Here is a 12,622-nt window from a genome sequence, read left to right as displayed (position 1 = left end):
TATTTAGGGACAGTTGGAAATTGATTGGGGCCGTTTGAGTATGGCAAGCCAAATTATAATTTATACATATAGAATAATTTCCAAATATCTTAAAATATTTAAAGATATCTCCAGTGTTAGACTGGGGGGTGGACGCAGGTGGACGCTATCCACTCACTATTTTGGTGAAACGCCATTTTTTACACGCCATCTACCTTGTTATTTATCTTTCATAGTGGCCTATTTTATTTCTCCCAAATACTTCATCGTTTAATGTTCCCGACGCAACTTATGCTTTTACTGCGCCTGCGTGCGCACTCTAGCGAAACAGCAACTTGAGTTCTATTGAAATTGACAAACTGCACCAGGAACTGAAATTCATGTGACAACTGGTAGAGGGCGAGTTCTTTAAAAAAAAATTTAAAATGTTATCACATAATAATAACATGGGTTGACTCAACATTTCTAAAATAAACTGTGGAAATTAATATAACAGCTGATCTTGTTTTTCCCTTCCAAAAATGACAAACACTATCCAAACAGATTCGATGAAAAATAGCATTTGCTCCAAACAGGCACTGCGTTCCTAGCAAGATCTCTCGATATGCTGAAAATAATTGTGAAAGAGCATAATACAAAGCCACATTTGTTTAATAGCATGTTTAATGGCGTAAACCCCGGCCCAAACAGGGATTCGCTATTATTTTATTTTATTTAGTGCAGTAATTAAAAGCAGCAAATTTGAAATCCCATCTGGTCTCCCTGAGTCTTGTTTCACTTCCAACGCAGCGGTTCATTACAATATCTTAAAATGCAATTTGAGATATCTCTAAATGATCATTTGGCTTGCCACAGTTGAGAGGGTGTACTGCTAAGAGACGCTTTTCTACACAGAGTGGCGATGATGATGATGATGATGATGATGCCCAGTTGTTGGGCTCCTTCAGAGACCACAACACGAAAATCCGGGATCAATCACCTACAAGGAATAGTGTAAGCATTGTTGGCCCTCTCATTCATAACTTTGTGGATGCTCTTTAACTAAAAAGCTTGGAAAGCTTTTGCAAAAAGACGCAGATAGGTGGAGCATACAGTCAAGTTCCTGGAATAGTGGTCTTTTTTGCCAGCTGCTCTGGCTCCTAATACACAGCTGACTTGATCCGAATGAACTGGGACCCCGCTGTGCTTTGAATTATTTATTTATTTATTTACTTTAAACCAGGAAAAGACCCACTGAGAGGAAACGTTGTATGAAAAAAAAGATGATCTGTAGGGGTCAGTATAGTTTGTGCATCCAAGTCTTAAATGCTACTAAATCTACTGTACAAGCTGACCCTTAAAAAAAATGATATATCATTTACAGAATAACTATGTACGTCAAACAGTAAAAACAGAAACAGATGGTCATAAAATATCAAATCCATAACTTCTTTTTATCAAATTTACCAACGCTGGGTTAAGGATAAGAACATACATTGAAAGCATAATAATGAAATAATGTATTGTGATAATGTGCATGAAAAGTATGAGCAAGATGAGCAAGCTTTCAATACGATTACCAATCGCAAGGCAGATAGCAGGCATGAGCAGTTCAGATGTTCACCCGATTGGTGTATAGACAAACTCTCTTCAGCACTATCTTTGCTAAAACTGCACATCAGTCACCAAGTGTTTATTTAACAGTACATTTTGCTCTAACAAACACAATACTGGCCATGTGATTGCATAAGGCCCCCAAAACAGGTCATCAGGGACAAACAATGGTTTACAAGGTCACATTTCTTTGCAGTAGTGCTGTTCAAAACGACACATGATATTTATTCAGCGCTTACGCATTGCAGTAACTTTTTAAAGCACTTTATCAACGTTGATCGAAGCTCAGTACAGCTGATTCATTTGCAGCAATGGTTGTGTTACTCATCGTGGATGCTGGGGCCACAGCAACGTATTCAAGCTTGAATCCACCGGCACTCACAGATGAGTCTGACAGGAACTTCAGTGTCATGACATTTCCTGTGAAACACAGTAAAGGGTACTGTTCATTTGGACTCACTGGTGCTTTAAAGTGCTTCCTCTCTTTAACTTAGCATTTACTGGGTACCAGTAATTACAAAATGATTAAGGGTAACACAGCAATCTGTAGGAGATTATCAAAGAGTGTGCACGGCTGTGAAATCCCCCTATTTCTACTGTAGGTCCACATCTGTAATCTAATCAAGCTCTAACTTGTTTAGTTGAACCAATTACACCTCCATGCAGACCCTAAAAACAGTTCATTATTTTATTTTCCCTATTAATTCTCAAGTGGAATGGCCCTCCAGGACAGGAAGTGGGCACCCCTGCCCTTTACCTACAGGTGGAAACTCCTGGAATTTGCTTCCCATGGTCTCCTGTGCCCTGCTGCTATAACCCAGGCTGGGATTCATAAAGCTTTGTGCTGTTATTTTACTGGCCCTCTATTTTATAAGGTCTTATTGATATTGTTATTCATAAAACTGAAGTGCCAGTATTTAAAACTGTGTAGAAAATTAGCCCTATTATCAGTAATGCAGTACCATCCCCCTGTGATATTAATTTCCCCAGTGGTACAACACATAACCAAATAAGCCACCTTAACCCCCTTTATACTTAAAAATGATACCTGTACTAATAAAGTCTTCTGGTAGCTCATCTCCACAGAATCTGGAAAGGAAGACAAACATATCTGTCAATATGTGTCATGCAGAGATGTGTTGCACTGTATAGTTTGCTTTGTTTTAGAATAGAGTTTAACATGACATGGTAGTGTGTTCTTGATGCAAACCAGCATGCTTCCTTAATATTGAATGCCACATAGACAACTACTCCTTATAATAATCTGCCTGGAGTTACATTGTTTTACAACACCGCAGTGCATTGAAAACTAAAGTTTACCTTTAGAAAATGTTTTCAAATTTTCTTACGAAATTTGAGTACCGCTAATAATAAAAAATACGAAAGAAAACCGACCCAAACTCTAAAAGGAAAACATTGCATATACCTTCCGGAAAATCCTGAGATGTCGTCATAACTGTCAAACACTTCCAGAAAGTCAGCCAGGCAGCCTGGGTCATCTTCCACGTCAAAATCCAGGAACCTCAGGTGGATCTGCTGGCCATAGCGCACCCTGATGTGCCAGTAGCAGATCTGCTTGTCTTCATATTCGTCTGGGTAGCCAGGGGACTGTATAACCCGCCTCTGATCCGTTAGGACTCCCCCACATTGCTTTGCTTTTGTAAGAAGTGAAAGCTGGTCAGCTTTGATTCAGTCTGTATACTTTATAGCATAGTAAGTAACACCAGATTTCATTTGAATTGAACCAGACCTTTCAATGACATATTCATGAGGATGGCAATCACTCAGAGTGTTTTGGGGTTATTGAATTTTTATTTGTGTTTACCTGGCTTCGAACTGCTGCCGCTGAGCAGACATCCTCATTCCATTCCAATCATGTGATAAGGTGACCTTTCAACTCTCTGGCCCCACTTCTCGCTCATTATATATGTAGAATGGGTGGGGCCAGCAGAGTTGAAAGGTCACATGCAGACCTATGCATAAATATGTAGATACTGGAACCACTCAGAATTATTGTAAAACCCATACAATACTCAAATATACTGGATAATACTTTATAAATCTGAGATGATCTAATATCTATAAATAAAAGCAGAACCTAATTGGTAATTGTATAACCAAGAATCTGAGGAAAGCAAACAGCGCTGCATTCAAAGTGACATTTTATAGCTTAGCCTTTATACTATAAACTCTATACTAGATTACACTAAAAAGAAAACAGCATTAAAAAAAACAATGTATATTCTCTCGGGCCAGCGTGTCAGTCTGATTCCATATATCCTATATACAATGTCAAATTGTAAATCCATAGTTTCTGTATATGCAGTAACAGTTACTTTGATCAGCTTCAATGCTGTTTGTTTTTCATTAATTAAATGTTGTATGTATATGTTAAGCATGGTTTTCATGCTTTGCCATACATACAAATGGTTTATATGTGATTTCTCATTGCTTGCCTGAGCTTTACTATGTTTTCACTTCCCTGCACTAGCTTTTTGTTATGCTTTTACAATGCCTGGTGTTGCTCGCATGGTTCCATTGCAGAATGAACTGGCGTGAGGAGCAGAGCTAGGGGAGGGAGCAGGGACCTGGAACAGTGTGCTCATTGAGGATGGGTTCCTGAGTGGAACTGTGCCAACACACACACTATGGGATCTATTTCAAAAACTGTCCTTTGGATGAGACTTAAAGCCCAGGTCCTATTGTAAGTGACTCTGCAGCAGCAGTTGTGATGCATAGTTCACCCTCTAGTCTCTGTAAGTCGCTTTGGATAAAAATGTCTGCTAAATGACTAATTCATAATTGCTTAGGATCAATAAAACACATCTCAGAAATGGACACATTTGCTTTCTCTGTTAATGCAAAATGATGATTTCATGGGTGTTTCACTTGAAAAGGAATAGACACCTGGGGTAATTCCCTTCTTACGTTTGTATTTCCTTCTGAGCTTTTAGCAGTCCCACACACAGATCGTAATGTTTAACATGGAATTTATCAGTATTGCTATCCATGCTGTCACAGAGACCCAACATAACATTACATCTCTGAAATAAGGTGTGGGACTTCTAAATTAATAGTACTGAAGTCACACTGGTCTACATGGAAAGAACGAATGCTGTACTGTACTTGTTGTACTGTACTGTATGATGGCGTTGCATTAGTCATTTTTAAAATGAAATGATTATTCATGTCCTGGGTGCCATGAATAATCCTGATGCATCAGTGTGTGACGCTTTGCATTTATAAGGGTGTGGCACTCTCCTCACACTTATAACTGCAGCAGTGTGTCACTAACCAGTAGGGTTGTAGCAGTAGACATCCCATCTCTCACTCTTGTTGAGACGGTAACCGTAGTCAATGATGCCAACTCTCCCGAATCCACAATTGGAGCCAGACTTCACAATGGGGTATCCGACTCTTCCTTTATCAAACCAGCCAGCCGCACACACATGAAAGCCTGAGCAGTGGGAAAGAAATGAGGAGCAACAAGGCACGGCTGATAATGCTCATTAAAGTGGATGAGTCTAAATCCATTGGAGAACGACGTGGTGGAATGTTTGAAGGAAGGCAAGAAGGAGTTTTATTCTGGCCTCTGCGAGGAGCACATGCAAGTTAACAGACCACACTTGAACAGTTTTCCCTACCTTATAGAAAGTATTCTGTACTGCTGTAGTAAAAGCATACCAAAGCACTGTTAAAACACACTGCAATTAATGTAACTATGTAACGAAATGCTATCTTTCTGTGAGAGGGAACTTTCTGTTCTCATACATTGCTAGTTGTTGTATAATGTAATTATGACATTATTACACATTCAATTTAAATATAAAATATAACCACCCATACAATTACCTGACTCTTAGAGTATAACAAAATGACTCAGTTATTACATTGTAGTGTCCAAAGAATTACCATGTAATTACTATGAAACGTGTGCCCTGAAATTGAAAAAGTATAACATTTATATTTTCTTCCATAAGCTTTAAACAGTAAACACACTGAGTAAATGACGAGAAACATGATCACTGAACACACTGATTGGTTTTGGCAACACTTCCAGCTGTCAGAAGTGCGACAGATTTAATTCCAATCCATTTCCCCTGTGCTCCAATCCCACATGTTGTTACAGTAAATACAAGGTTTCATATGCATATGGGGATGTCTGTCAAAGGTTGCATAGATATGAATTATTACTAACTAAGCTGCACTTTTCCCTGAACACTGTCCAAGGAAAACATTAGATTGTAATCATTGGTTTATCCATCGTTCACTGAATATGCAGACCTTGAAGTGGGCTGGAGAAGAACTGTATCAGTAGGTTTCTTGTGCCAGGAGAGTTTTGCTGAGTAAATCCAATATGTATGGTAAAGAAGAGGTATTTTTCAATTGCAGCGACTGTATAAAATATAACCAATTTCAACAAGCAATGTTGTGCACTGTTCTATAGATATTTTAGTATTTACTAGTTTTAACTGAGTCCGATTGATTTGTAGCCTGTCTATAAAAAATGCTCATTTGAAGCATTGAAGTGTTTTTTTTAGTTATACCATACACTAAAACTCAACAATGAAATGTTTTAAAGTACAATTTAAAACAAGCTTGAATACAATAAACATGATTACCTATTGCCTTTTTCATTGAGGCTGAAACAAAAAGTATACAGCATATACTGTCTGCATTTTACGTTTAGCGGAATGTGGGAATGTAACCTGTACCATTTTTACACTGGGAAACAGCATTCCGTTCCATCAGGAAAATCCAGAGCCTGGCTGGCTGCAAGAGATTCACTAACCTATTTTGCGAGCTGCCTCCAGCTGTGCATGGCTAGCTAGCTTCCCACCCTCGTACTTGCACACAGCCTTCGCCTCTTTGTAAGTCAGCTGGTACCTCCCTTTGCGTGATTCTCGGTGGTAAACTCCTGCAGCTTGTTCTGTTGAAAACAAGGTCATTAAATATTACAAATGTTCTGTGATAAGACTGCACTCTTCCTAAGAAAGTCTTTAGTATTACAAACACAATGGTCAAGCCAGCCCAAAGCTACAGTGACTCCCAATCACTGTGTTCAGTTCGATAGTGACTGTTTATAACAGTACTAACGAAGTTAAATTACTGTTAGCTTAGCTCTTGACTACCCAGGATGTTTACACCTCTTAAACAGAGCTTCACTCGGTCAACTAAACAGCTTGGCATCCTTCTGGAATACCTACAGCAGTAGGAGGTTATGAATGCGACATGTACACTCTTCTGCAGCTCAGAGAAAGCAAACAACAATGTACCACTTTACTGGGCATGTCACTGATATTGATATGAACACATTTCAAATCCATAGCACATTTTCGCTTACACAATTGAGAACACTTCATCCATTGTTTACTCTTAATGAACTTTCCTACTCTTCAGTGACGCAGTATTGTAATTTGATTAATACCATTGCTGTAAATACAAAATGCTTGTGGTAGGTTATTGATTCCAGATGTCCAGTGCAGGCATGTCGTAAGTCATTAAATGAATGTCGTCATTAAAATTCTATTGTATTTTTTTTTATTTTACTTGTTTTAACAAAAAAGGTTTTGACTCCCCAGCTCAGCCGATACAAAAACCACACGCTGGACAGTTCGGTACACCTTCAGAAGAGGTGAGTTTTGGGGCAGGAAAATTGTTAAATACTTCCATTAGAAATGTTGGGAAACTCTTCCAGATGAGGTGAAGGGTACTGTAGTTTCAAATGACATTTTCAGAGTTATTTTTACAGTGCCCTAACCCCATGATGTTTGCAATTATTTCTCAGTGGTTGTTATTGGCCTGAGGTTAGAAGCTGTTCTTAAGGTCTACTTTCCAGCCATAGACATATGTAACACAGGCTAGATCAGCCACAATGTCTTCATGTTAGCAAGTGCTCACAACTCAATCCACACAGTGTAATTAGAGGGCTCTGGTGTTTGCTAACACAGAGACAGTTTGGTTGGTCTAGCCTTTCTGGCATGTCTGTGGTTTGCAACTAGAATGGTACAGCAACTTCTGAGCTCAGGTCACACAACTTTAAATACAGTACTGGAGCGATCAGAGCCACTCAGAATGAAGGCAAGCATCATCAAAATGAAAGGGGGCAGGAGAAAACAAATATGAAAAAGTAATCTGAAGCTGCTTGCTGTTTCAATATGCCCTAACCTACCGCCTCCTTCCACAGGCTGGTAATTGCTATGGTACTGTTGCACAACAGCAAACCAGCACATCATCTTTCCAAATAAAACTGAACCTGAATCATAAAGGAAGCAAAAAGCAACTTGGACAAACCTTAAGTGGTATAGACCATGTTAAACCAAGTTACTGTGCCACTCAGCTCAGAAAACAGGACTGGAGGGCAACAATAGAGGTCCAGGACGGAAATTTAGAAGCAATTCCTTTTGACTCAGAGAGTGTGGAATAGTTTACTGGGTTTTAGGTACAACACTGGGGTCATTCAAGAAACTATTAAATTGTGCCCTGGGGCAAAGAATTTGCTAGAAAGGGACCAGTCTCAAAGTTGAACGGCTCCTTCTAGTTAAGTGTTTCAGTTATTATTTAATTTTCTTTACCTAATCAGCCCATTCAGAGGAGACTGCTTGCACGGCGTTTCATTTTCTAACTTTAGCATTATTGCCAATTTCACTTCCCACCCACAGTGTAGTTCATATATATTATATATATATATATATATATATATTACTTGCCAAAGTCTATAATTTGGGTGACAATGCCTTTCCCCCCGTCTTAGAAAGGCAGAGGGAAGTTATTAAGCTGATGCTAGGTTTTTTAATGCTAGTACCGATGACATGTTTCAATTTGAAGTTGCTTTACCCCATATTTTGAAATGTTTTGAAGACGTTTTAAATTCTAATAAATATTTATGAGAAGAGCAACTTGTGATGGACTTTAAAAACCAGAATATCTTTAAAGAGTAACGAACCACGTTCAATCCATCAGAAAAAGGGTTTCATGAATACGAATGAGCGAGAGACAAGGAAAAACACTTTATGTAATGCCTTCAAATACAATTCAGATTTGCTGAGATCTTAATGGATTGGTGGACAGCTGATGTATACACTGGCTGTACTAGAATAAAAAAATAAGTCTTACCCAGCCATATGGAGTTGTGCAGTATTCCATCTTTGACTCCCCAGGCTCGGGTCTCTTCCAAGAGTAAAAAAATGGCACAAATGAGATGAAACGCTAACATGTCCACGGTTTGCAATTGGAATCCCTGTGTTAGCAATGCTACTGGAGAGGGACTGTGCAGAAGCAGCTCATGCTGTGCTCAGGGAACATATGGTTGCCAGACTTTTATACAGGGGGCTGCCCGCTCGACTGTTATTAGTGCTGTGAGGTCACCAGCCTTGCTCAAATTGAGTAACAGCATCTGCAATTGCTCATAAATAACTGAATTATCTGAAAGACTTCTGTTTTTTAATTGTTTTTGTCAACAATTCCTAGAAAATGATGTATCTATTATTTTATTATTGTCCTTTCTCATAAAACAATAAACACAGGCAACAAAGAATGTGTGGAATAGAAAAAATAACCTTCTCAATCCGCTCTCTTGCTTGCATTGCTGTGACCGAGTGAAACTTTTCATCAGGAATTGAAATCCTGAACTAGTAAAAATCATGAAGACATTATTACCCGATTCTGCCCTGCATAAAGTCCAAACATGTTTTTAAAAGATTCTTTTTCAGTTAATTAGTGACTGATCAACAAAGGAAGAGCTTATTAGTAGTTCAGCGTGCAACAGTAAAAAAAAAAAAAAACCTCCCGTCTTTAAAATGTCGTTCCCTAGCCAAGTTCCCACACTGCTGGGGTTTGAGAGCTCCACCACACACTGCTGGGGTTTGAGAGCTCCACTACACACTGCTGGGCTTTGAGAGATACACCACACACTGCTGGGGTTTGAGAGTTTCATCACACACTGCTGGGGTTTGAGAGATACACCACACACTGCTGGGGTTTGAGAGATACACCACACACTGCTGGGGTTTGAGAGCTTCATCACACACTGCTGGGGTTTGAGAGCTCCACTACACACTGCTGGGGAGATGTTCATCTATATGGTGAAATCAGTTAGTTGTTGGTGATCAGGGACCAATTAGATGAAAAAGTAAAAAATACATCAAATAAACATTTCTGGGTATCTTTAAATCATTAATGGCTAAAGACCTGGATTTTTTTTAAATTTTTTATTGTTGACCAATTAAGAAAATAATTGGTTCACTTAAGTAATTGAGAACTCAGGTGGAATGAAGACCAGAAGACCCCGCGGCTCTCCAGGACCAGGGTTGACCACCCCTGCTCTATGCAGTCTTTATTTTCTGTTATTTTAGTACTTTGCACTGGAGGCTATGTGGTGTGTATGTAGTGTACTGTTCTCTATTCTCACTATCCACGGGACTTAGTATGTTATAGAATTTTATAGTACTAATGCTACAGTATTATTTACTCCATAGTTCTGAAATCAAAATAGTTTCTCTATTCCACAAATCATTCTAAGCACCCAACCATGTTAAAGAGTGTGTTTGAGAGATGATATTGCTGGCTTTTATATCGGATACCTAGAAGAGATGACGTGGCACAGTCATCATTCATTCTTTATGTTATACTGACATCTGCTGGATATAATTTGTACTTTTTGTATCTTTTTCATAATTATTATTAATAATATGTTATTTATATGGGTGATTTCTGCAGAAAATGTCCATCCAAGGCAGCTTTCAAACACATACTGTAATCTAAACATTTTCTCTGGCAAGATAAACTGCAACAGATTTAGATCACATGTTAGTCTTGCTTCTACTTAGTGTTCATGGTACAGTATATTTTAATATCTATAATAAGTCGGAACTGCACTTATAAATTCACTGAAAAGGCAGATCTCGCACTCTGAATTTCAATGCAAGCATTCTAAGTGTTTTAACTACAATGGGTTCAATATAAACAGATTAAGTATCTTAATATCGGGGTTTCGTCTGTTATTTTATTTCGATTTACAATCTGTTTGTTCAGTGGGTACCTCTGATTAAATTGAGAGTGTACTTTCTCTTACAGACACAACAAAAAGTGCGTGAGAAAAATACTCTGAACTTGATTAGAGAGCCACCCAACACCTACAGTATAAACATACAGAAGCAGTGTGCACAGACTACCAGATTTGTGGTTCATGAATTGAAGGGGGTCAAGTTAGTCCTGATTGTGTTAACCTTAGGGTTAGAGTTCACTCTCTCTTGCAGTTGTCATGTGCAGTAAGTATACAGCTTATCCTTATTTTTAACTTGAAATGAACTACAGTTACAAAACATAGAAAATAATAATGAAAAGGATTCTCTTTCCTTGTCTTACATATCCTTGGCTTTGGTCAGTTCTGCTAGCTCTGTTTTATAGACTTCTTCCCAGCTGGATTTAATTTCTTCATTTCATTCCACCACATGCTAGCTAACTGGCATTGACCCAAATAGGGTTATAAAAAGTGGGCCAACAAATGACAGCCAACATTCTACCTAACAAAACCTAGAAATAACTATACTAGTTACAGAACTCTACACTTACCAAATGACACCTAGAAATAACTATACTAGATACAGAACTCTGCACTTAGCTAATGAGACCTAGAAATAACTATACTAGATACAGAACTCTGCACTTAGCTAATGAGACCTAGAAATAACTATACTAGATACAGAACTCTGCACTTAGCTAATGAGACCTAGAAATAACTATACTAGTTACAGAACTCTACACTTACCAAAACAGAATTTTATGCGGGCCAGTCGGACAAGAAAAAGCAGCGAAGGCTTGAATCCGAGCTGTCCGCACGAGTTCAGAATCATTTTACACTTGCTATCTTGTTCGTACTGTGTCCCAGCTGGCTTGTAGTGCTCATCCTTTTCTGTAATACAACCCACAGAGGGAGTACAACGGACAGCATGCGTCCTTTATGAGAAAAAGCAAGTTGATGCTCAGTATACATTGATGCTCAGTATACATTGTGGGCAGTCATACACACCAGCACTGCAAACCAGAGGCGTGAACAAATGACTCTCCTGGCACAAGCTTTCATTAAGAGATGCATATTCCACTTCATTCTCATTGTGAGCCTAACATGGGAACTAGGCCATAGTCTGCTACATGCATTTGCATTATAATGAGCTTTTAATCTGAAGGAAAACAAGTTGCTGTACCTTTTAGTAACCCCCAAAGCAGAACGAAGTGGGGGCAGGGTGTTTACTCATGAAGTGAGTTTTATTTTGTTTAGCAACATCAATACAAACCAAGCTTTTTTTTAACATTGTTTTTGAATGTAAATAGTTAGTTTTCAACATATTTGTTATTTTTTTTGTAAAAACAAAAAACAAAACACACTTTAATATAAAAATTGCGTTTTTTTTTAATTCCTAACATTTTGATCTATTCATTCATATATAGTGTTTTTTGTAACTCAGAGCTAAAATAACAACTGAAAAAATGAGTTGCTTTTTCTTTTGTTGGCTCATTTTAGGCCAAAGTAAGCAGAATGTGATCTTTGCAAAACAGCTCTGAATGAATTGTGTTTTTGGAGGAACTTTGTACGGTATTTATTAGAAAAACACCCGAGACGTCCTGTTCTTCTGTTCCAGTTAAATGCTAATTTCACCTGGCAGGTTGCAAGTCGGTCAGTGCGACATTAGCTGGGGAATCATTTCATAGATACACTTGATCAGGATCAGCTGAATACGTATGTAAAGTACTTATTTTAAATGGAGCAGCACAGCTCATTCTATTAAAATCAAATCATTGCCATTCAAAAAGGGTTTGATTTTATTTACCTGGAGAGTTGCATGCCTGTCCCTAAAAACAGTAAAAATACAGGTCTGCATTCTCCCAGTTCACAGATAACTAGACCACACTTTACAATTGCAGTTTTAAATGTAGTTCACCGGGTCACAAAAGCACAGCATCTGGGTGTGACGCAATTTGCTGTTTGTCTGCCACGCCGAGTTAGCAATACTATAGGCGTGGTTAAGGTCTCAAAGTGAATCTAAGCAGT

At 38.4% G+C, this 12,622-nt stretch overlaps 1 protein-coding gene across 2 annotated transcripts; it reads right to left on the bottom strand.

The window, feature by feature from the left end:
- Nucleotides 1–1,165: 1,165 nt before the first annotated feature.
- LOC117406011 (tumor necrosis factor-inducible gene 6 protein-like) lies at nt 1,166–11,703 on the bottom strand. Of its 2 annotated transcripts, none has more exons than XM_059032428.1 (6): nt 11,342–11,703; nt 6,365–6,502; nt 4,868–5,029; nt 2,999–3,227; nt 2,621–2,661; nt 1,166–1,992 (listed from the first exon to the last, which is right to left on the bottom strand). In XM_059032428.1, exons 1-6 carry the CDS (start codon nt 11,424–11,426, stop codon nt 1,841–1,843), a joined length of 807 nt encoding a protein of 268 aa, XP_058888411.1. In that variant the 5' UTR covers nt 11,427–11,703; the 3' UTR covers nt 1,166–1,840. The 2 variants fall into 2 exon arrangements, with proteins under 2 accessions (XP_058888411.1, XP_033865541.1); XM_034009650.3 differs by lacking the exon at nt 11,342–11,703 and adding an exon at nt 8,689–8,906.
- Nucleotides 11,704–12,622: the final 919 nt, after the last annotated feature.

Source organism: Acipenser ruthenus, chromosome 10 (genome assembly GCF_902713425.1).
Source record: "Acipenser ruthenus chromosome 10, fAciRut3.2 maternal haplotype, whole genome shotgun sequence".
Taxonomy (NCBI): domain Eukaryota; kingdom Metazoa; phylum Chordata; class Actinopteri; order Acipenseriformes; family Acipenseridae; genus Acipenser; species Acipenser ruthenus.
Note: the sequence above shows the minus strand (reverse complement) of the source record. Positions and strands in the feature narration are given on the sequence as shown.

What these genes read in the sequence shown, in the direction of transcription:
- LOC117406011 (XM_034009650.3), bottom strand. Translation starts at nt 8,788, where the DNA reads ATGTTAGCGTTTCATCTCATTTGTGCCATTTTTTTACTCTTGGAAGAG. An exon ending in GGAGGCAGCTCGCAAAATAG is followed by an intron (nt 5,030 to 6,364) that starts GTTAGTGAATCT and finishes CCCACTGCTCAG; the next exon opens with GCTTTCATGTGTGTGCGGCT. An exon ending in AGAAGACTTTATTAGTACAG is followed by an intron (nt 1,993 to 2,620) that starts GTATCATTTTTA and finishes TGTGTTTCACAG; the next exon opens with GAAATGTCATGACACTGAAG.